We start from the raw sequence: 22688 nt of genomic DNA on the forward strand, positions 1-22688 counted from the left end.
CCCTCCCTCCTCACATGCAGCGCCTTTCTCTCCAGGAGGCCCCCGGTGACACCCTCTGGCCATGTCAACAAGAGACAGGCTCTCGAATTCTTGTCCAAAGGCTCCCTTTACCCCACACCTCCCCACTGCCTTCCCATGGTTTCACCCTGTCACAGCTGCTGATTCCTCACCTCAACTTCATCATTTCTTTCTAGAGAGAAAAGTGGTGCACGCACACACGTGCCTTCTCTCACACTCGAACCCCAACCTTGAACTCTTATTTCTGTGTATAGGCCTTCAGCCCCACTGGTGTATCAGAGTTAATAGGGACACTTCTCTTTTCCCCAGATGCTGCCGTGGATGACATCTGACTGCTTCCAACATCCCTGTGGCTGTCAGGCTTCTATGACCAGCTTTGCTCACCAAGACCACCCAGCAGCTTGCTCCCTGTGTCCCAGCTTCCCCCCCCCCCCCCCCAGGACCCAGCAGTACTTTGAAAATGTCACTCACCCGCTCACTACTCCATATAGTGAAGAAGGAGACCAGGGAGGACTGGCCCTTTGTCCCAACTGCACACCCTTTAATTAATGACTGAATTACCAAGCTCTTCAAGCAGTCTTTGAGTATGACCTAACTACAGTGTTCTTTTATTATTATTTCATTTTAGAGAGACAACGAGTGAGCACCAGTGGGGAGAGGGGGAGAGGGAAAGAGAGAGGAGAGATCTTTTTTTAATGTTTATTTTTGAGACACACAGAGAGAGAGAGAGAGAGTGGGGAGAGGGGCAGAAAGGGAGAGAGAGACTCCCCAGCAGGCTCTGAGCTGTCAGCACAGAGCCCAATGCAGGGCTCGAACCCACAGACTGCGAGATCATGACCTGAGCTAAAACTAAGAGTCGGACACTTAACCAACTGAGCCACCCAGGTGCTCTGAGATTCTTAAGCAGGCTCCATACTCAGCGTGGAGCCCAACATGGGGCTGAATCCCACGTCCCTGGGATCGTGACCTGAGGTAAAATCAAGAATCAGATGCTCAACCAACAGAGCTGCAGCGTTTTAAGAGACTATTCTAAATGTAAGTCTATGTTACCCTACATTTGTGATGGTTATTTTCCTTGTTTAACTTATTTCTACAATTAAAACATCCACCACTCAAAACTCTGAAGTCAGAGACCTTTCGTTAAACACAAACATTTCTTTGTAAATTATAAAGCATATAGTTACAAAATGTGCTAGTTACCAACCCACGAGGGGACATACCTAATAGAAGGGCCACGCCAAGAACATATTCAGGCTGAGCTTTATTGAGCACAGCAATGGGAAACACGGCCACCAAAGAGGGACCCGAAATAGCCACGAACCACTGAATTGAAAACAAAACTTGATAGGAAATGAGTTAATCCACAAGCAGGACATATCTTAAAAGTGGAAAGGAAAGGGGTACCTGGATGGCTCAGTGAGTGAAGCGTTTGACACTTGGTTTTGAGTCGGGTTATGATCTCACAGTTCATGGGTTCAAGCCCCACCTTGGGCCGTGTGCTGACAGCTCGGGATCCTGTTGGGGATTCTCTCTCTTCTCTCTCTCCCCATCTTTGCCCCTCCCCCCTCATGTTTTCTTTGTCTTTCTCAACATAACTAAACTTTAAAAAAAGGAAAAAATAAAATGGAAAACAGAGCATTTAAAAAAAAAAGAACATAAGAAACTAACGTATATACAACAACAGCAACAAAAAAGGGAAAAATTTTAACTATTTTAACTATTACTGCAACACAGTTTAATACAGAATGTCTCAACATCCATCCAAAAGGCACACACATAATAAAAATTCACAAGTAAGAAAACGGGGAGAAGTGCAGACTGGTATGAGGAGTGAGGGTTATGTTATTTTCCCACAAAATGGGATGTGGGGGAACTAGGGGGATGATAAAAATGTTGGGTACCTTACCAGATACATATATAGCACGAGTGACAAAAGAAAGACAATTAATTGGAATATACCAAGAATTTTGCATTAATGACAGATGCTTTTATATCTCTACATAGCAACAAGGAGAACGGCGATTCAAACTCCACGCAGAGACATAAATAACAGTCCGGTCTCAGGATCAGCAGTAGCTCTCTCCAACAGCTGCAGGTAGGTGAGGTTCTCGTGCGTGTTGGGGTCGAAGAAGCCCTTGGTGTCGTCGCTCGGGTCCGCCAGGACGCGGTTCGTCTCCTCGTCGAAGTAGCCGCGCCGGTAGGCCACGTCCACGGGCAGCCGGTGGCTGTGCACCGGGTCGATGATGCCGCCCGTGGCGATCTGGGCCTCCAGCAGGCGGATGCCGTGCTCCCGCACGATGAGGTCCTTCTTCATGGCCTGGAAGAGGGAGATGCGCTCCCCGGTGTAGGGGTCGGTGTAGCCGGTGACGGCGTGCTCGGCCGACAGCAGCTTGTCCTGGATCTCGCCGCCCACCACGCCCGCCGCCACCGCCTCCTCCACGGACAGCCTCTGGTTGCGCACGGGGTCGACGACGAAGCCGGTGGCCGCCTGCGCCTCCAGCAGCACCAGGGCCGTGCCGGGCCGTAGGACGCCCTTCCACATGGCCTGATAGATGCTCATCTTCTCCTGCCGCCCGGGCTCGTCCTTGGCGGGCACCAGCACGCCCGCAATGCAGCTCGTGCCCTGCAGGTAGCGTTTGACCGAGTCCATCTCTGTCACCTCCTGCAGGGTCTTGGTGCCCTGGGCCAGGTCCCGCAGGGTCTCGGGGCCCAGGATCCCGGACGTGTGCAGCTCGGACGCGGACACCTGGCGCCTCAGGCCCGGGAAGGACGCCTCGCTCAGCCGCTCCTCCGCCTCCTCGATGGCCTCGGTGAGGATGGCGGTGAGGGCGGGCACGGCCAGGGCGCCGGCCGCGTGCTGGGCCAGGAGCTCGTCCCGGCGGGCCTGGCTCAGGTAGGAGGAGAAGAGCACGTCCCACACGGAGGGGCGCTGGCCCCGGAACTGCCCGGCGCGCACCTCCATGGTGGCGGCACGCAGGGCCCGCTCCTGGAGGCCGCTGGCGGGCTCGGCGTCGGCCCCGGCCGGGGAGGGGCCCGCGTCGCCGTCGCCGCGCCCGGGGGGCCGGGGCTCCCGCTGGCCGCGGGCGGCGTCCCCCGACGCGCCCTCGGTCCCGCCGGCCGCCTCCGCCTCCTCGATGATGGTGGTCAGCCTGCGGGTCAGCGCGGGCAGGCCCAGCGTCCCCGAGCCGAAGCCGGCCAGCAGGTGCTCGCGCGTAACGCTGCTCACGTAGCTGGACGCCAGCACGTCCCACACGGGCACCGCCGGCCCGCGCAGGCGGCCCACCTTGACCTCCATGGTGGCGGCACGCAGGGCCCCCCGAGGGTCCGGGGGCGCCGGGCGTGGGCTCCCGTCCTCGGCACGGGCCAGCAGCGGGGTGAGGGCGGCCCCCACCTCCTGCGCGGTCAGCGTGCCCGCCTGGTACCTGCGCAGCAGGTCCTGCCTCAGGCCCTCGGGCACCTCCCAGTAGAAGAGGAGCTCCCAGATGGAGACGCTCTGGCCCCGGAGGGCGCCCGCGTCCGGGGTCACGCGGGCCTCACGCAGGGCGCCGCGCAGCTCCTCGCTCAGCTCGTGCACGGCGGAGCCCCGGCCGGCCAGCTGCAGCATGTAGAGCCCGGTGCCGGGGTCCTGCACGCAGCGGCGAAGCAGCTGCAGGTAGGTGAGGTTCTCGTGCGTGTTGGGGTCGAAGAAGCCCTTGGTGTCGTCGCTCGGGTCCGCCAGGACGCGGTTCGTCTCCTCGTCGAAGTAGCCGCGCCGGTAGGCCACGTCCACGGGCAGCCGGTGGCTGTGCACCGGGTCGATGATGCCGCCCGTGGCGATCTGGGCCTCCAGCAGGCGGATGCCGTGCTCCCGCACGATGAGGTCCTTCTTCATGGCCTGGAAGAGGGAGATGCGCTCCCCGGTGTAGGGGTCGGTGTAGCCGGTGACGGCGCGCTCGGCCGACAGCAGCTTGTCCTGGATCTCGCCGCCCACCACGCCCGCCGCCACCGCCTCCTCCACGGACAGCCTCTGGTTGCGCACGGGGTCGACGACGAAGCCGGTGGCCGCCTGCGCCTCCAGCAGCACCAGGGCCGTGCCGGGCCGCAGGACGCCCTTCCACATGGCCTGGTAGATGCTCATCTTCTCCTGCCGCCCGGGCTCGTCCTTGGCGGGCACCAGCACGCCCGCGATGCAGCTCGTGCCCTGCAGGTAGCGTTTGACCGAGTCCATCTCTGTCACCTCCTGCAGGGTCTTGGTGCCCTGGGCCAGGTCCCGCAGGGTCTCGGGGCCCAGGATCCCGGACGTGTGCAGCTCGGACGCGGACACCTGGCGCCTCAGGCCCGGGAAGGACGCCTCGCTCAGCCGCTCCTCCGCCTCCTCGATGGCCTCGGTGAGGATGGCGATGAGGGCGGGCACGGCCAGGGCGCCGGCCGCGTGCTGGGCCAGGAGCTCGTCCCGGCGGGCCTGGCTCAGGTAGGAGGAGAAGAGCACGTCCCACACGGAGGGGCGCTGGCCCCGGAACTGCCCGGCGCGCACCTCCATGGTGGCGGCACGCAGGGCCCGCTCCTGGAGGCCGCTGGCGGGCTCGGCGTCGGCCCCGGCCGGGGAGGGGCCCGCGTCGCCGTCGCCGCGCCCGGGGGGCCGGGGCTCCCGCTGGCCGCGGGCGGCGTCCCCCGACGCGCCCTCGGTCCCGCCGGCCGCCTCCGCCTCCTCGATGATGGTGGTCAGCCTGCGGGTCAGCGCGGGCAGGCCCAGCGTCCCCGAGCCGAAGCCGGCCAGCAGGTGCTCGCGCGTAACGCTGCTCACGTAGCTGGACGCCAGCACGTCCCACACGGGCACCGCCGGCCCGCGCAGGCGGCCCACCTTGACCTCCATGGTGGCGGCACGCAGGGCCCCCCGAGGGTCCGGGGGCGCCGGGCGTGGGCTCCCGTCCTCGGCACGGGCCAGCAGCGGGGTGAGGGCGGCCCCCACCTCCTGCGCGGTCAGCGTGCCCGCCTGGTACCTGCGCAGCAGGTCCTGCCTCAGGCCCTCGGGCACCTCCCAGTAGAAGAGGAGCTCCCAGATGGAGACGCTCTGGCCCCGGAGGGCGCCCGCGTCCGGGGTCACGCGGGCCTCACGCAGGGCGCCGTGCAGCTCCTCGCTCAGCTCGTGCACGGCGGAGCCCCGGCCGGCCAGCTGCAGCATGTAGAGCCCGGTGCCGGGGTCCTGCACGCAGCGGCGAAGCAGCTGCAGGTAGGTGAGGTTCTCGTGCGTGTTGGGGTCGAAGAAGCCCTTGGTGTCGTCGCTCGGGTCCGCCAGGACGCGGTTCGTCTCCTCGTCGAAGTAGCCGCGCCGGTAGGCCACGTCCACGGGCAGCCGGTGGCTGTGCACCGGGTCGATGATGCCGCCCGTGGCGATCTGGGCCTCCAGCAGGCGGATGCCGTGCTCCCGCACGATGAGGTCCTTCTTCATGGCCTGGAAGAGGGAGATGCGCTCCCCGGTGTAGGGGTCGGTGTAGCCGGTGACGGCGCGCTCGGCCGACAGCAGCTTGTCCTGGATCTCGCCGCCCACCACGCCCGCCGCCACCGCCTCCTCCACGGACAGCCTCTGGTTGCGCACGGGGTCGACGACGAAGCCGGTGGCCGCCTGCGCCTCCAGCAGCACCAGGGCCGTGCCGGGCCGCAGGACGCCCTTCCACATGGCCTGGTAGATGCTCATCTTCTCCTGCCGCCCGGGCTCGTCCTTGGCGGGCACCAGCACGCCCGCGATGCAGCTCGTGCCCTGCAGGTAGCGTTTGACCGAGTCCATCTCTGTCACCTCCTGCAGGGTCTTGGTGCCCTGGGCCAGGTCCCGCAGGGTCTCGGGGCCCAGGATCCCGGACGTGTGCAGCTCGGACGCGGACACCTGGCGCCTCAGGCCCGGGAAGGACGCCTCGCTCAGCCGCTCCTCCGCCTCCTCGATGGCCTCGGTGAGGATGGCGATGAGGGCGGGCACGGCCAGGGCGCCGGCCGCGTGCTGGGCCAGGAGCTCGTCCCGGCGGGCCTGGCTCAGGTAGGAGGAGAAGAGCACGTCCCACACGGAGGGGCGCTGGCCCCGGAACTGCCCGGCGCGCACCTCCATGGTGGCGGCACGCAGGGCCCGCTCCTGGAGGCCGCTGGCGGGCTCGGCGTCGGCCCCGGCCGGGGAGGGGCCCGCGTCGCCGTCGCCGCGCCCGGGGGGCCGGGGCTCCCGCTGGCCGCGGGCGGCGTCCCCCGACGCGCCCTCGGTCCCGCCGGCCGCCTCCGCCTCCTCGATGATGGTGGTCAGCCTGCGGGTCAGCGCGGGCAGGCCCAGCGTCCCCGAGCCGAAGCCGGCCAGCAGGTGCTCGCGCGTAACGCTGCTCACGTAGCTGGACGCCAGCACGTCCCACACGGGCACCGCCGGCCCGCGCAGGCGGCCCACCTTGACCTCCATGGTGGCGGCACGCAGGGCCCCCCGAGGGTCCGGGGGCGCCGGGCGTGGGCTCCCGTCCTCGGCACGGGCCAGCAGCGGGGTGAGGGCGGCCCCCACCTCCTGCGCGGTCAGCGTGCCCGCCTGGTACCTGCGCAGCAGGTCCTGCCTCAGGCCCTCGGGCACCTCCCAGTAGAAGAGGAGCTCCCAGATGGAGACGCTCTGGCCCCGGAGGGCGCCCGCGTCCGGGGTCACGCGGGCCTCACGCAGGGCGCCGCGCAGCTCCTCGCTCAGCTCGTGCACGGCGGAGCCCCGGCCGGCCAGCTGCAGCATGTAGAGCCCGGTGCCGGGGTCCTGCACGCAGCGGCGAAGCAGCTGCAGGTAGGTGAGGTTCTCGTGCGTGTTGGGGTCGAAGAAGCCCTTGGTGTCGTCGCTCGGGTCCGCCAGGACGCGGTTCGTCTCCTCGTCGAAGTAGCCGCGCCGGTAGGCCACGTCCACGGGCAGCCGGTGGCTGTGCACCGGGTCGATGATGCCGCCCGTGGCGATCTGGGCCTCCAGCAGGCGGATGCCGTGCTCCCGCACGATGAGGTCCTTCTTCATGGCCTGGAAGAGGGAGATGCGCTCCCCGGTGTAGGGGTCGGTGTAGCCGGTGACGGCGCGCTCGGCCGACAGCAGCTTGTCCTGGATCTCGCCGCCCACCACGCCCGCCGCCACCGCCTCCTCCACGGACAGCCTCTGGTTGCGCACGGGGTCGACGACGAAGCCGGTGGCCGCCTGCGCCTCCAGCAGCACCAGGGCCGTGCCGGGCCGCAGGACGCCCTTCCACATGGCCTGGTAGATGCTCATCTTCTCCTGCCGCCCGGGCTCGTCCTTGGCGGGCACCAGCACGCCCGCGATGCAGCTCGTGCCCTGCAGGTAGCGTTTGACCGAGTCCATCTCTGTCACCTCCTGCAGGGTCTTGGTGCCCTGGGCCAGGTCCCGCAGGGTCTCGGGGCCCAGGATCCCGGACGTGTGCAGCTCGGACGCGGACACCTGGCGCCTCAGGCCCGGGAAGGACGCCTCGCTCAGCCGCTCCTCCGCCTCCTCGATGGCCTCGGTGAGGATGGCGATGAGGGCGGGCACGGCCAGGGCGCCGGCCGCGTGCTGGGCCAGGAGCTCGTCCCGGCGGGCCTGGCTCAGGTAGGAGGAGAAGAGCACGTCCCACACGGAGGGGCGCTGGCCCCGGAACTGCCCGGCGCGCACCTCCATGGTGGCGGCACGCAGGGCCCGCTCCTGGAGGCCGCTGGCGGGCTCGGCGTCGGCCCCGGCCGGGGAGGGGCCCGCGTCGCCGTCGCCGCGCCCGGGGGGCCGGGGCTCCCGCTGGCCGCGGGCGGCGTCCCCCGACGCGCCCTCGGTCCCGCCGGCCGCCTCCGCCTCCTCGATGATGGTGGTCAGCCTGCGGGTCAGCGCGGGCAGGCCCAGCGTCCCCGAGCCGAAGCCGGCCAGCAGGTGCTCGCGCGTAACGCTGCTCACGTAGCTGGACGCCAGCACGTCCCACACGGGCACCGCCGGCCCGCGCAGGCGGCCCACCTTGACCTCCATGGTGGCGGCACGCAGGGCCCCCCGAGGGTCCGGGGGCGCCGGGCGTGGGCTCCCGTCCTCGGCACGGGCCAGCAGCGGGGTGAGGGCGGCCCCCACCTCCTGCGCGGTCAGCGTGCCCGCCTGGTACCTGCGCAGCAGGTCCTGCCTCAGGCCCTCGGGCACCTCCCAGTAGAAGAGGAGCTCCCAGATGGAGACGCTCTGGCCCCGGAGGGCGCCCGCGTCCGGGGTCACGCGGGCCTCACGCAGGGCGCCGCGCAGCTCCTCGCTTAGCTCGTGCACGGCGGAGCCCCGGCCGGCCAGCTGCAGCATGTAGAGCCCGGTGCCGGGGTCCTGCACGCAGCGGCGAAGCAGCTGCAGGTAGGTGAGGTTCTCGTGCGTGTTGGGGTCGAAGAAGCCCTTGGTGTCGTCGCTCGGGTCCGCCAGGACGCGGTTCGTCTCCTCGTCGAAGTAGCCGCGCCGGTAGGCCACGTCCACGGGCAGCCGGTGGCTGTGCACCGGGTCGATGATGCCGCCCGTGGCGATCTGGGCCTCCAGCAGGCGGATGCCGTGCTCCCGCACGATGAGGTCCTTCTTCATGGCCTGGAAGAGGGAGATGCGCTCCCCGGTGTAGGGGTCGGTGTAGCCGGTGACGGCGCGCTCGGCCGACAGCAGCTTGTCCTGGATCTCGCCGCCCACCACGCCCGCCGCCACCGCCTCCTCCACGGACAGCCTCTGGTTGCGCACGGGGTCGACGACGAAGCCGGTGGCCGCCTGCGCCTCCAGCAGCACCAGGGCCGTGCCGGGCCGCAGGACGCCCTTCCACATGGCCTGGTAGATGCTCATCTTCTCCTGCCGCCCGGGCTCGTCCTTGGCGGGCACCAGCACGCCCGCGATGCAGCTCGTGCCCTGCAGGTAGCGTTTGACCGAGTCCATCTCTGTCACCTCCTGCAGGGTCTTGGTGCCCTGGGCCAGGTCCCGCAGGGTCTCGGGGCCCAGGATCCCGGACGTGTGCAGCTCGGACGCGGACACCTGGCGCCTCAGGCCCGGGAAGGACGCCTCGCTCAGCCGCTCCTCCGCCTCCTCGATGGCCTCGGTGAGGATGGCGATGAGGGCGGGCACGGCCAGGGCGCCGGCCGCGTGCTGGGCCAGGAGCTCGTCCCGGCGGGCCTGGCTCAGGTAGGAGGAGAAGAGCACGTCCCACACGGAGGGGCGCTGGCCCCGGAACTGCCCGGCGCGCACCTCCATGGTGGCGGCACGCAGGGCCCGCTCCTGGAGGCCGCTGGCGGGCTCGGCGTCGGCCCCGGCCGGGGAGGGGCCCGCGTCGCCGTCGCCGCGCCCGGGGGGCCGGGGCTCCCGCTGGCCGCGGGCGGCGTCCCCCGACGCGCCCTCGGTCCCGCCGGCCGCCTCCGCCTCCTCGATGATGGTGGTCAGCCTGCGGGTCAGCGCGGGCAGGCCCAGCGTCCCCGAGCCGAAGCCGGCCAGCAGGTGCTCGCGCGTAACGCTGCTCACGTAGCTGGACGCCAGCACGTCCCACACGGGCACCGCCGGCCCGCGCAGGCGGCCCACCTTGACCTCCATGGTGGCGGCACGCAGGGCCCCCCGAGGGTCCGGGGGCGCCGGGCGTGGGCTCCCGTCCTCGGCACGGGCCAGCAGCGGGGTGAGGGCGGCCCCCACCTCCTGCGCGGTCAGCGTGCCCGCCTGGTACCTGCGCAGCAGGTCCTGCCTCAGGCCCTCGGGCACCTCCCAGTAGAAGAGGAGCTCCCAGATGGAGACGCTCTGGCCCCGGAGGGCGCCCGCGTCCGGGGTCACGCGGGCCTCACGCAGGGCGCCGCGCAGCTCCTCGCTCAGCTCGTGCACGGCGGAGCCCCGGCCGGCCAGCTGCAGCATGTAGAGCCCGGTGCCGGGGTCCTGCACGCAGCGGCGAAGCAGCTGCAGGTAGGTGAGGTTCTCGTGCGTGTTGGGGTCGAAGAAGCCCTTGGTGTCGTCGCTCGGGTCCGCCAGGACGCGGTTCGTCTCCTCGTCGAAGTAGCCGCGCCGGTAGGCCACGTCCACGGGCAGCCGGTGGCTGTGCACCGGGTCGATGATGCCGCCCGTGGCGATCTGGGCCTCCAGCAGGCGGATGCCGTGCTCCCGCACGATGAGGTCCTTCTTCATGGCCTGGAAGAGGGAGATGCGCTCCCCGGTGTAGGGGTCGGTGTAGCCGGTGACGGCGCGCTCGGCCGACAGCAGCTTGTCCTGGATCTCGCCGCCCACCACGCCCGCCGCCACCGCCTCCTCCACGGACAGCCTCTGGTTGCGCACGGGGTCGACGACGAAGCCGGTGGCCGCCTGCGCCTCCAGCAGCACCAGGGCCGTGCCGGGCCGCAGGACGCCCTTCCACATGGCCTGGTAGATGCTCATCTTCTCCTGCCGCCCGGGCTCGTCCTTGGCGGGCACCAGCACGCCCGCGATGCAGCTCGTGCCCTGCAGGTAGCGTTTGACCTGTTCTTTTTCTCCGATGACATCTGAGGTGCTGGCCCCCTTGACCATGTCCTCTAGCATCTCCTGGGTTATGATTCCAGAGTCGAACAGTTCGGAAGCTGTGATTTGCTTTCTGATCCCTCGGAACCACAATTGTTTGTTGCCTTTTTCCCTCTCATCGATTATTCCTAAGATGATGTTTACTACCTTCTGTAACTCTTGGGCGGTGTCCTTTTTGTATTCACCTATCAAGTCGAGCTTTCTCTCCTCCGTCACGTATTCTGAGTTCAGGATCTCCCATAGCGATGGCTTCTGGTCCTTGAACCTTCCCACCTGTACGTCCACCTGCTCAGCCTCCAGGGCCCTCCTCGTTGGCTCATCGATGTAGGCAGGCTTCTGTTGGTCCTTTACCACCGGGAAGAGCGCCCAGCCTGTCCCTGTTTCCTTTTGGCTCCTTTCCTGTAGTTGTCGGTAGGTGACCCTCTCCTGAGTGTTTGGATCCACAAACCTTTTATTCATGTGCTTCTGATCTGAAATGAGCGGGTATGTGTCCTGGTGTAGACACCCCCGTCTGTAGGCCACATCCACAGGCAGGCGGTGGTGGTGCTGTGGGTCGATGATACCCCCTGTGGCCTCCTGTGTCTCAAGCAGTCTGAGCGCGTCCTCTCTTCTGACTAAGTTCTTTTCCATGGCCTGGAATAGCGGGACTTTGTGTCCCGTGACCGGGTCTGTGTAGCCTTGGGCGGCCTTCTGGGCGTCCAGAAGCCTTTCCTGCATGTCCTCACCCACCAGGCCCTCAGCCACGGCCTGTTGCACAGAGAGCCTCCTATGGCTGCAGGGATCCAGCATGAACCCAGTGGCTGCCTGGGCCTCCAGCAGCTGAGCCGCAAAGCCCATGGGGATGAGTCCTTTCCTGCTGGCGTCATAGAGGCTCATCACCTCTTGGGTGGAGGGCATAGTCACCCCCGCGATGCAGCCACGACCTTCCAGATAGGTCTTCACATGTGCCAACCGGCTGAGATCCTGCTCACCCCGTGCCTCTCTGTGCAGTACATCCAGGGTCCTTTTATCGATGATTCCAGAGTTGAACAACTCCGCAGCTGTCACCTGTCCACCGATGCCTGGCACCTGGATCGCCTCGTACTGCTTTTCTGTTCCCTCCACAGTAGCTGTGATGAGCTCCAGCAGCCGCTCGAGGGGTAGATTCTGGGCTCTATACTCCTGGATGAGTTCCCGCTTCCTTTCCTCTGGGAAGTACTGGGAGGAAAGCAGGTCCCAGAAGGAGACTTTCTGATTGGCAAACCTCCCCACGTGCATTTGTGTAGTTCTGGACTGTAGGACTTGTTTTGTGGTTTCATCGATATAAACGTAGGTCTCTCCTTTCTTTACAATTTGTAACATGTACAGGCCCGTCTCGGGGTCCTCCACGCAGCGCTCCAACAGCTGCAGGTAGGTGAGGTTCTCGTGCGTGTTGGGGTCGAAGAAGCCCTTGGTGTCGTCGCTCGGGTCCGCCAGGATGCGGTTCGTCTCCTCGTCGAAGTAGCCGCGCCGGTAGGCCACGTCCACGGGCAGCCGGTGGCTGTGCACCGGGTCGATGATGCCGCCCGTGGCGATCTGGGCCTCCAGCAGGCGGATGCCATGCTCCCGCACGATGAGGTCCTTCTTCATGGCCTGGAAGAGGGAGATGCGCTCCCCGGTGTAGGGGTCGGTGTAGCCGGTGACGGCGCGCTCGGCCGACAGCAGCTTCTGGTAGGTTTCCCTGCCAAACATCCCTGATGCGAACGCCTCCTCCACAGTCAGCCTCTGGTTGCGCACGGGGTCGATGAGGAAGCCGGTGGCCGCCTGCGCCTCCAGCAGCACCAGGGCCGTGCCCGGCCGCAGGATGTGCCTCCTTAGGGCCTCGGAGACGCTCATCTTCTCCTTCGTGCCCTGGACGAGGACCCCGGCAATGAAGTTGCTTCCCTCCAGGTACCGCCTCACACTGTCCATCTCTGTCACCTCCTGCACAGTCTTTCTCCCCTGATTCAGCTCGTCCAGTGTCTCCTTGTCAATGAGCTGGGACCTGAACAAGTCGTTGGCCGACACCTGCTTCCGGAGTCCTCTAAAGGCGGCCCGTGAGGGCTGTGTCTCTGCAGCCTCGACCAGGGTGGTGACTGCCGTGGCCACCTGCCGCACGGCCGTGGCCCTCCCGGACTGGCAGAGGGCCGCCAGCTCTCGCCGCTTGTGGACGCCGACGTACTCGGAGTGCAGCAGGTCCCACAGTGACACGCGGAGACCTTTGAACCTCCCGGCGCTGACAGGTACCTTCGTGGCCTTCAGGGCCACCACCGTGTGCTCATCCACTTCGAGCACCATGTCCTGGGCGAGCGGCAGCAGCCAGAGGCCGGTGTCCCTGTCGGAGACACAGCCCTCCTTGAGCTGCATGTACGTCACCTTGTCTCGCGTGCTGGGGTCGAAGAAGAACTTGTTGTCCTCGTCTTTTGAAGTCAGCACCCGGCTGACCTGCTCATCCAGGAGGCCAAACCTGCAGGCTGCCTCCTGGGGCAGGTGCACCCCGTGCACAGGGTCCACTGCGCCCCCCGTGGCCAGCTGCACCTGTAGGAGCCGGAGGCCCTCACTTCGGGGCACCAGCCCCTTCTCCACGGCCTGCCACAGTGAGAGGGAGCCTCCTGTGTAGGGGTCCGTGTACCCAGCCACGGCCCTCTCGGCCTGCTGGAGCTGCTCGCTCAGTGCCCCGCCCACCAGGCCCGCCTTCACTGCGCCTTCCACAGACAGTCTCTGGCTGGTCAGAGGGTCAATGAGGGAGCCACATGCCACTTGGGCCTCCAGCAGCCTTCGCCCCAGGCCCTCGGGTAGGAGGCCGTCCCTCATGGCCTGGCCGACGCTGGCCTTGGTCCCCGACGGCTGCAACAGCAGGCCCGCTACGCAGCCCGTCCCCCACAGACGGGCCTTCACATTGGGCTCCTCGGCGACCTCCGCGGGTGACCGCGTGCCCCGAGCCAGGGCCGCCAGGGTCTCCGCGGTGATGATGCCGGCGTCACGCAGCCAGACGGCGGGAACCTCGCCCCTGGGGCCGGGCACCGTGACGTGAGCCCGTGCCAGGAGTTCCGCCTCCCGCGCCTGCTTGTGCACAGCTGCCTGCGGCTGCTGCAAGGTGGTCCTCCCCAGCCCGAAGTCCTCCACGAAGCTGTTCCGCTGCTCCTCGGTGAAGTGGCCAGAGCCCAGCAGCTCCCAGAGGGACGTGCCGTCCTCAGTCCCCTGCGCCGCCTGTAGGGTCTCCTGGACCTGCTTGTCGGTGGGGATGGCCGGAGCGTCTTCGGGCAGGGGCAGGAAGTAAAGGCCAGAAGCCTCGTCCCTCAGACACTGCTCCAGCAGCCGGGCGTAGCTGGTGTGTCCCCGGCCGTCCGGCGTGGGGAAGGTCTCGGATGAGCTGGACAAGGCCTCCTCCATCTCCTGGTCTATGTAGCCCCGCTGGGTGGCCACGGGCATGGGGAGGTGGTAGTGGCCTGTGGGGTCAATGACCCCCCCTGTGGCCAGCTGGGCATCCAGGAGGCGGGCGGCCTGCTCCTCAGGGATGAGGCCCTTCTTCATGGCCTGGAACAGGGACACACACTTCCCAGAGAAGGGATCTCGGAAGCCAGTGACAGCGTCCTCAGCCCGTCTCAGCTGGCGATACAGCTCTGGCCCCACCAGCTTCCTGCGCACGGCCTCATCCACCGACAGGGTCTCCAGACTGTGGGGGTCCACGATGGCTCCAGTGGCCGCTTGGGCCTCCAGCAGGGCGAGGGCCACCCCTGGCCCCAGGACCTTCTGCCTCATGGCCTCGTACAGGCTGAGCCGCCGGCTGGCGGGTCCCAGCAGCACGCCGCCGAGGGCGCCGGAGCCGCGTAGGTACCTCTGGACGCAGTCCGTGTGGAGGAGGGCTTCGGGGCTGACCGCCCCCTCCAGCACCCGGTCCAGGAGCTCCTGGTCGATGATACGGGCCTCCAGGAGCTGGTAGGCCGTGACCGGGCCCCGCAGCCCGGGCAGCGTGATGTCCGCCCACCTCCCCATCTCCCTCTCCAGCCACTGCGCCACCTGCTCCAGGGAGATGCTGTGCTGCTGGTACCTCCGCAGGAGCTGCCTCCGCTGGTCCTCGCTGAAGCATTCTGAGTTGATCAGCTCCCACGCGGAAACTCTCCGCCCCTGGAAACGCCCGAACTTCCCCGACAGCAGCAGGCTCTGGAAGGCCTGCCGGGTGGTGCCGTCCACAAGCGGGGGCTGGGTGCCGTTCAGGGGCAGCAGGCGCAGGCCCGTCTCGGGGTCCTCCACGCAGCGCTCCAACAGCTGCAGGTAGGTGAGGTTCTCGTGCGTGTTGGGGTCGAAGAAGCCCTTGGTGTCGTCGCTCGGGTCCGCCAGGACGCGGTTCGTCTCCTCGTCGAAGTAGCCGCGCCGGTAGGCCACGTCCACGGGCAGCCGGTGGCTGTGCACCGGGTCGATGATGCCGCCCGTGGCGATCTGGGCCTCCAGCAGGCGGATGCCGTGCTCCCGCACGATGAGGTCCTTCTTCATGGCCTGGAAGAGGGAGATGCGCTCCCCGGTGTAGGGATCCTTGTAGCCGGTGACGGCGCGCTCGGCCGACAGCAGCTTTGCAAACACGTCAGGCCCTACGAGGCCAGCCCTCAGCGCCTCCTCCACAGAATATCTCTTGTTTTCCTTCGGGTCGAGAATGAAGCCCGTGGCCGCCTGTGCCTCCAGGAGGATGAGGGCCGTGCCGTGCCTGAGGAGCCCCCTCCCGCGAGCCTCGTAGATGGCGAGCCGCTCCTGGGAGCCCGGCAGCAGCAGGCCTGCGATGCCGCTGGTGCCCTGCAGGAACCTGTGCACCGAGCCCAGCCTGCCCACCTCCTGGGCTGTGGTCTGCCCTCGCTCCAGCCGCTCGTACGTGTCCTGGTCGATGATCTCTGCTCTCAGCAGCTCTCCTGGGGCCACGGGCACCCTCAGGCCGGCAAAGGTGGTCCTGGCCGTGGCCGCAGCCTGCTCAAGGGCGGCCCTCAGCGCAGCTGCCAGTTCCTCCCCCGAGATGGCGCCTTCCTTGTGGCGCTGGGCCAGTGCCGCCCGCTGCTGCGCAGGGATGGGCTCAGAGAAGAGCAGGTCCCAGAGTGATGCGGGCCGGCCCTGGAACTCGCCCACGGCGACGGTGGTCATGGCCTCACTCAAGGCCTCCCGGGTGCTGTGGTCAATGAACGGGAGTCCTCGTGGCTCTTCTCCAAGGGGGCCCCCTGAGAGGGGGAGGAAGGCCAGTCCTGTTTCTGGGTCGGTGACGCAGCGGGCCAGTAGCTGCCCATAGCCCACGCTCTCCTGTGTGTTGGGGTCCCAGAAGCCGGTGGCCCGGGACAGACACTGCTGAGTCTCTTGGTCCAGGCATCTGAAGCGCAGGGCGGCCTCCAGGGGCAGCCGGAGCCTGCGGGCCGGACATACCAGCCCACCTGTGGCCAGCTGGGCATCTAGGAGTCGCAGAGCCAGAGGCCTGTCCACCAGCTCCTTCTTCATGGCCTGGAAGAGGGGCACTCGGGCGCCGCTGAAGGGGTCATGGTACCCCGTCACCGCCTCTTCCGCCACCAGGAGCTGCCTGTGGAGCTCTGGGCCGACCAGGCCCGACCTGACCGCCTCGTCCACCCGGAGCCGCCGGCCGGTGGCCGGGTCCACCAGTGTGCCGGTGGCGGCCTGAGCCTCCAGGAGCGGGAGCGCGGTGCCCATGGGGAGCAGGTGCTCGCTGACGGCCCGGAAGAAGCTCTTCTTGTGGCCCGCGGGCAGCAGGACAGCCCCCGCGATGCTGCCGGTGCCCTGCAGGTAGCGCCTCACGTCAGCCCGCGCGCTCACCTCTCGGGCCGCCAGCCTGCCTTCCCGAAGGCCCCGGGCGGCCTCGTCATCCAGGACCCCCACCTCTAGCAGCTCGGCCAAGCTCACTGCCCCACTCAGGGTGGGGAAGGTGGTCTTGAGGGGCAGCAGCGCCAACCCTGTGTCAGGGGCTCTCACACACCGGCCCAGCAGCTCGCGGTACGACAGCCGCTCCAGGGTGTTGGGGTCCAGGAAGCCAGGGGCACTGGGGCTGGGCTTGCGCTCAGACAGGCCACGCCACGTGTCCTGGTCCAGGAGACCCTGCTGACAGGCCGGCCCCGGGGCCACCCGTGTACCCCGAATGGGATCCACCAAGCCCCCCGTGGCCAGCTGGGCCTCCAGCCAGCCCCGCCCCAGCGCTCCGTCTACCACCTCCTTCCCGATGGCCTGGAAAAGTGCCAGCTTCCCGCCACCGTAGGGGTCAGGGTACCCAGCGACTGCGCGCTCGGCCACCAGCAGCTTCTCCTTTAGCTCCAGGCCCACCAGGCCCTGCTGCAGGGCCTCGGACACAGGGAGGAACCGGCCTTGCGTGGGGTCCACGAGGCCCCCGGTGGCCGCCTGGGCCTCCAGCAGAGCCAGCCCAAGCTCAACGGGCAGGAGGCCCTGCTTCATGGCAGCGTAGAGACTCTGTGCCTGGCCGGAGGCCTCCACATACACCCCCGCGATGCTCTTAGGCTGGGCAGACGGAGTCCCAGAAGGGGTGCTGGTTCCCGGCACGGCCTTCATGGTCTTGGGGACGGTGGCCGGGTCAGTGCTGTTGGTGACCAGGACATCAAGAGGAGGAGAGGCGTGGCCATTCATCACGCTCAGCCTGTTGTGTAGAACTCACTCACCCAAGGTCCACTGCGTCTGCTTCCTGTAGGGGGTAGAAAAGGCTCTGTTAGGGGCCCTGGAATGGCCCAGGTGGACGGGAGGGAGAGAGTCAAGAGGTCAATCCCAGACCCTGAATCAGCCTCCAGGCATGGCTTGCCCTCCTGGGGGATGGGGGTCAGCATCCAAGTAAGGTCTTTTGCCTTGCCCCATGGGGTCCCAGGAGGGACCATGGGGGACCTCCGGCCAGCCAGGGCGGCCTCTAGGACGCGTGGGCTCTGTTTTCCTGCAGGCCATCCTCTGCTCTCCATCCCAGCCCAATCCCCTCAGCTCCTGCCCTCAGGGTCCCGTGGTGGGGGCTGGGCCACCTGGGCCAGAGCCCCTCCCCCCATCTCTCACCCAAACCTCCCGTCTGCTCCCCAGGGCTCCTCCCCCGTCCTTGGGTTCAGGGACATCAGCACCCTTCCCTCTTCCAGTCACCGCCTCCAACCCCCCGCCCTGCCCCAGACCCTCTGCTCTGGCTTCTGTTCCTTCCCAGATCTCCACTGGGCTCCAGCCAGAAGCCCCCATGGTGTCCCGCCCCAGCCTGGCTCTGTCTGTGTCCTCCTCTGCCCACTCCAATCCTTGTGCTCTCTGGGCTATGGCCTCTTTGTGCCCACACTCGACTCGGGGGCCTGAGGGAACACAGACTCCGTGTTTGCGTGCCAGTCCCGTGGGAGCCATGGGTATGGCCACGTCTCTGGCCAGCTGGCTCCAAGCCCCAGAGAGGCTCCAAGGCTGTCCCCTCTCAGCAGACGGCTCTGTGCCCCAATTCTCTGAGCAGCAGTGACAAGTGCTTCACACCTGCACACCAACTCCTCCACCCAGGCCTGTCCCCTTCCTGTGGGATTAAATTGTGTCCCCCTGAGAGATATATCCAAGTCCTGACCGCCAGTACCTATGACTGTAGCCTTATTTGGAAATAGTCTTTGCAGATGTAACTCAGTTGAGGTCACAGAGGAGGAATGGCCCTAATCCAAAATGACTTGAGTCTCTATAGGAAGACACAGGAGAGAGCCCATGGGGCACCGTCTGGAGCGCCCACAAGCCCAGACGCATCGAGGACCACCAAGCCCAGAAGCATTGACCTCAGATTTCGGCCCCTTGAACCGAGAAGGAGTTTCTGTTGTTTGAAGCCATCCAGGTTGTGGTAATTGTTGCGACAGCTTAGGGAGCCATAGCCTCCCTCCCGCCTCCGCCCTTCCAGCCGGCCCACACCCGGTTTCTGCAGAACCACACCCGGGCCCCCCTTCCCCCTCCCCCCGGGCGCAAGCCCACACTTTGCTCCCGCTGGCACCGGCTGTCTGCCCAAGAGCCCGAACACGTCTGTCCTGGCCTCCCAGCCAGCCCCCAGCCTGCCCCCCAAGCCTGCTCCCGTGCCCGCTCAGGCAGCTGGCTCGCCCCCGCCCCGAAGCTCTCACTAAGATGAACTCGGACTGTGGTTGCCAAACCCAACAAATGCATTTTGGATCTCATTGCCTCTGGGTCGTGGGTGTGGGGCCTTCTCGCTGGTGACAGGGCTCCACTCTGCCCCCACTTGCCCATTACATCAGGGAACCCCTCACACCGCGTCTCAGGCCCAGCCCGTCCCGGAGTCCAGGAACCACGTGCCCCGGTCTCACGAGGTGCCTCAAACTCCACTGCACCCCCACGACTGCTGGTGTTCTGTAAAGGGTTCCCCCACACCCACTCCGTGCAGCCTGAGCCCTGAATTGCTCAGCCCCCACTGGCCCCACATGGGGTCGCTGTTTCAAGCCGGCCCCTCTCCTGTCCTGCAGCCTCCGTGGCTTGCTAGTTACCTACTGTGGCGCTCAAGGCCACCTTCGTTGCTCCTGCCCTCTCCACCGACCTCCGGCCCAGGAGCAGGGTGGGATCAGCAAGTGGCCATGAGGCATCCATGGGAGGCCTCAGCGCCAGGGCGGTGCAGGGGGCAACATGGCCCAGGGGGTGTCGAGCGCCCCCCAGTGACAGTAAGAAGCTGGGACTCCGACAACACACACATCTGGAAGGGTGGACGCTTGGGGGCATGACCCAGACCCCATCTGGGGCTTCAGGAGGGCTGTTGGCAGACGGCCCCCACTTCGGCCCCCTCGGGAATTGCCTTGCCCGTCCTGGGGCTGCACTGGCTCAGGCCCTTGACTTGACATGGGGCCGCATGTAAGCCCAGCCCCTGGGAGTGGGTGAAATCCTGCCTCACCCTTTCCCTACACAGACGAGGGGCCCTTCCCACCCCCTGCAGCTCGCGTGCTGCTCAGCTCAGACTGGTGGTGCCAGGACCAGGCAGACACTGGGCGAGGCTCTGGAGGGGCACACCGCCACCCGGCTGGCCGTGTGAGCAGGGATCGGGGAAGTGCCTCCATCTGCCAGCGTTCCGAGTAAACGGAGTGTGGGATCAGGCATCTGGGATGGGGGTTAGTGCAGAGCACACGGTGGGGGTGGGGGGCATTGCTAAACAACGAGACTTTGGACGAACACAAAAGGCTGTGAGTGGCCAGCTGGATGACAAAAAGTCCTTGTGGACACCTGAGGCTTTGTAGTGACCAGTCAAGAGGCTCTGATCTCTGCAGCGCAGGGCAGGCTGAAGGCTCCATCGTGAAAGGGCCACTGCAGGCAAGCTCCAGCACCAGCTCACCGGGGGTCCCGTGACCGGGGCGGGGGGGGGGGGGCGGGGAAGGGCAGTGACCATTCTAGAATGTGATGTGTCTGTCCCTGCAGCTAGACCATATGGGTCCAGGAACCAAGCGATGGGAGCAGACATGGCCCCCACCATGCCTCCGATGACCCCGCCACCCATCCCTGCAGCTCCGGGGTCAGTCCCACAGGATGAGTACTTCTGCCACGGACACAGCCGCAGTCCCACTGAGCTGAAGGCCACGGCTGCTCCCAGGGCACCCCGGCTCCTTGCGTCCAGGACCAAGGGTCTGGGAGTGACCCGACCACCAGGAGAAGGCAGGGTCTGGGTGGGGTGGAGGCAGGGGTGTGGCCATTCCCGCAGCTAATGGACACGTGTAGCCACAGGGGACCTCAGGGGCAACGGTTTGCACACCCCAGGTGGGCACCAGGCCAGGCCGACGTGCGGTAGGGGTGGGCGAGGAGAAGGAGGAGTGGAGCCTTAGAGACGAGGCCCATGCCGCAGCTCTGGCTGGGGGCCCACCTGTTCACCGTCCCCCGCGCGTCTCCCCAGGAAGAGAAGCCCACGGGTGCCCTGGGAGCAGGGTTCCAGGGCCTGGTGTGACGGCGGTGAGTGCACGGCTGCCTCGACCTCCTTCCAGCTGCGAGCGGGGCTGCACCAGAGGCTGGCTCTCTCCTGTTTTGTGTCCTGCACTCAACAGGGGCCACTCCGAGTCCACTCCCCAATATGCTTGCCATCAGACCCTGCTTCTGGGGCCTGGCCTGGACACATGCCTGGCTGCCGGCCGGGATACTCCCTTCGCACAGGGTGCCCTGTGCCAGGACTGCCTTCAGCGGGTCTGTGAGCCCGGGACAGGCCTGCCCGTCTCGGCAGGAATGCCAGGTGACACGGCTACTGGGGCAGTTAGATAGCTAGAAGAGTAGAAGAGCGTGACTTTCCCTTGGCAATGGACAAAGGTGGGGAGAGGAGAGGGACCTCACTGCCCAGCAAAGGGAAGGAGGGACATTCGGAGCCACGGCGGGTGGCCCTTGGCCTGGACATAGACAGACGGCCCAGAGCCCTGACGGGGCTGTGCTGGGTGGGGAGGGGCAGCGCCCAGACAGGAAAACCAGAGCAGTCACCAGCTTGGGGAGCAGGAGGTTCCAGTTCCCCGCACAAAGGGGATTCATGGGGGAGGGTGCCTCCGGGGCTCCGTCGGTTAAGGGTCCAACTTCAGCTCATGATCAGGTCATGATCTCAAGTTTCATGGGTTTGAGCCCCACGTCGGGCTCTGTGCTGACAGCTGGAGCCTGGAGCCTGCTTCGGATTCTGTGTCTCCTTTCTGACCCTCCCCTGCTCTCTCTTGCACGCGCTCTCTCTCTCTCTCAAAAATAAACATTAAAAAATTAAAAAAACAAAGGGGATTCATGGTGGGAGGGGGGACCCAGGAGCCTGACGGAGTACTCAAGCAGGAAGTGGGGGCCTAAGGCCAGGACAGGCCCTGTGCCCTTGGCAGTTGGGCCACGCCCCCTATTTGGTTGGCAGTGACCTTGGGCCAGGTAGGAGCCTCTTTGGACTCTGCCCAGGTGAGACAGGAGCAGGGTTGTGGAGTGGAGACCTTGGGAAGGCAGCTGGACAGAGGGGTCTGGAGCTCGGGAGAGAAGACCATGGTATGTGACTGGTGTCCAGGGCCCAGGGAGTGGGGGAGGGGGCGGCTTCAAGGGCAGGACACCCTGGCCAGCCCAATGTCCTACAGAGGTGGCCAGCAGCAGAAGGTGGGCATGGTGTGTGACCCGAGGGGTAAGGGCCTTGGGGCTGAGCAGATTTTCCAGGAAGGAAAAGGGAATCTGAAAGGGAAGAGGGCTCTTCCTGCGGCTTCCCTGGAGGAGGGGAGGGTGGGGGGACAGCCCTGGGTGACAAGGGGAGGGAGGACAATCCTAAGGAGGGTGGGTCTGCATTCCTTGGCTGTGGGCCACCTTCTGCCTCTGCCCTGAAGGACATCCCCCCTCTCCAGCCTGGGGCCGGGAGGAGGGCAGAGGGCTGGCTGTCCACCTGAGCCAGATAAGGACAGAACTAGGTTGCAGGCTGCCTCAGGCCCACACAGGGAGGCGGCAATCTTGGCTCTGCCCCATCGGGCAGCTGCGGAAGGATCCCACTCACCTCCTCGGGGCAGAGGCCAGCGGCAGAAGGAGCTTGGTAAGACAGGTGGGTACAGGGAAGGCAGCCCTCCTGAGCCCCGTCCTGGCAAGGGTCTTGAGATGACCCCATGCGGTGTCACTGCCGCCGCCCCACGGGGGACAGCAGGTGGCTCCCGGATTGGTCAGTGCCCCAGCCAGGAGCAGCACCGCCCTCTCAATCTGTCAGCCTGATTACCGATTACCTCCGCCCAGGGCGCCTCCACCCTCCGCCGAAGGGGGGCGGCAGGCGGAACCTGACCTGCACACCCGCCCGGGGCCACCCCAGCCTTGCCCCCTGCCGGGAAACCGCTGGAGCCGGGAGGAACCCCCACCCCCAACCCGCCACCGCCCACTCCCACCTCCCCGGGCCGCATCTCCCACGTCCCTGCCGGTAACCTGCATCCTCGCCCACCAGGGAGGGCGGCCGGCCCGGGGCTCAGACTGCCCGATCCGGGCGAGCCAGAGCGCGGAGCTCCCGGCCGCTCCCCGCTCCACCGGCGCCTTGCCCCCCCACGCCCGCCCCAGCCTCCCGGACCCGAGCTCAGCGCCCGTCGAAGGAGCTTCGGTCTCTGCTCCCTGGCCTGCCCGGGTCTGGCCCAGGCCTGGGTGTCCCACCTGCCCGCGCGGCGCCCCAGCGCTCGGAACGCAGTCTCTCGGCTCGCGGCTGGGCCCGCGCCACCCGAATTTAAACCGGCCGCGGCCCCGCCCTCATCTGGGGGCGGCGGCCCGGGGTGGGGGGCGCGCCCCGAAT

General features: G+C 66.4%; 1 protein-coding gene across 3 annotated transcripts; it reads right to left on the reverse strand.

Moving 5' to 3' along the window:
- Positions 1–1266: 1266 nt before the first annotated feature.
- EPPK1 (epiplakin 1) lies at positions 1267–22652 on the reverse strand. 3 transcript variants are annotated; one of them, XM_058699361.1, is made up of 3 exons: positions 22553–22652; positions 18048–18143; positions 1267–17156 (listed from the first exon to the last, which is right to left on the reverse strand). In XM_058699361.1, the coding sequence occupies exon 3, from the start codon at positions 17099–17101 to the stop codon at positions 2042–2044; it is 15060 nt and encodes a 5019-aa protein (XP_058555344.1). In that variant the 5' UTR covers positions 17102–17156; positions 18048–18143; positions 22553–22652; the 3' UTR covers positions 1267–2041. The 3 variants fall into 3 exon arrangements, with proteins under 3 accessions (XP_058555344.1, XP_058555346.1, XP_058555345.1); XM_058699363.1 differs by lacking the exon at positions 18048–18143 and having other exon boundaries at positions 22553–22574; XM_058699362.1 differs by lacking the exons at positions 18048–18143; positions 22553–22652 and adding an exon at positions 21921–21942.
- Positions 22653–22688: the final 36 nt, after the last annotated feature.

Source organism: Neofelis nebulosa, chromosome 14 (genome assembly GCF_028018385.1).
Source record: "Neofelis nebulosa isolate mNeoNeb1 chromosome 14, mNeoNeb1.pri, whole genome shotgun sequence".
In the NCBI taxonomy this organism is placed as follows: domain Eukaryota; kingdom Metazoa; phylum Chordata; class Mammalia; order Carnivora; family Felidae; genus Neofelis; species Neofelis nebulosa.

Bases quoted from the DNA above. Each gene is read 5' to 3' on its own strand.
- EPPK1 (XM_058699361.1), bottom strand. From the start codon at position 17,101: ATGAATGGCCACGCCTCTCCTCCTCTTGATGTCCTGGTCACCAACAGC.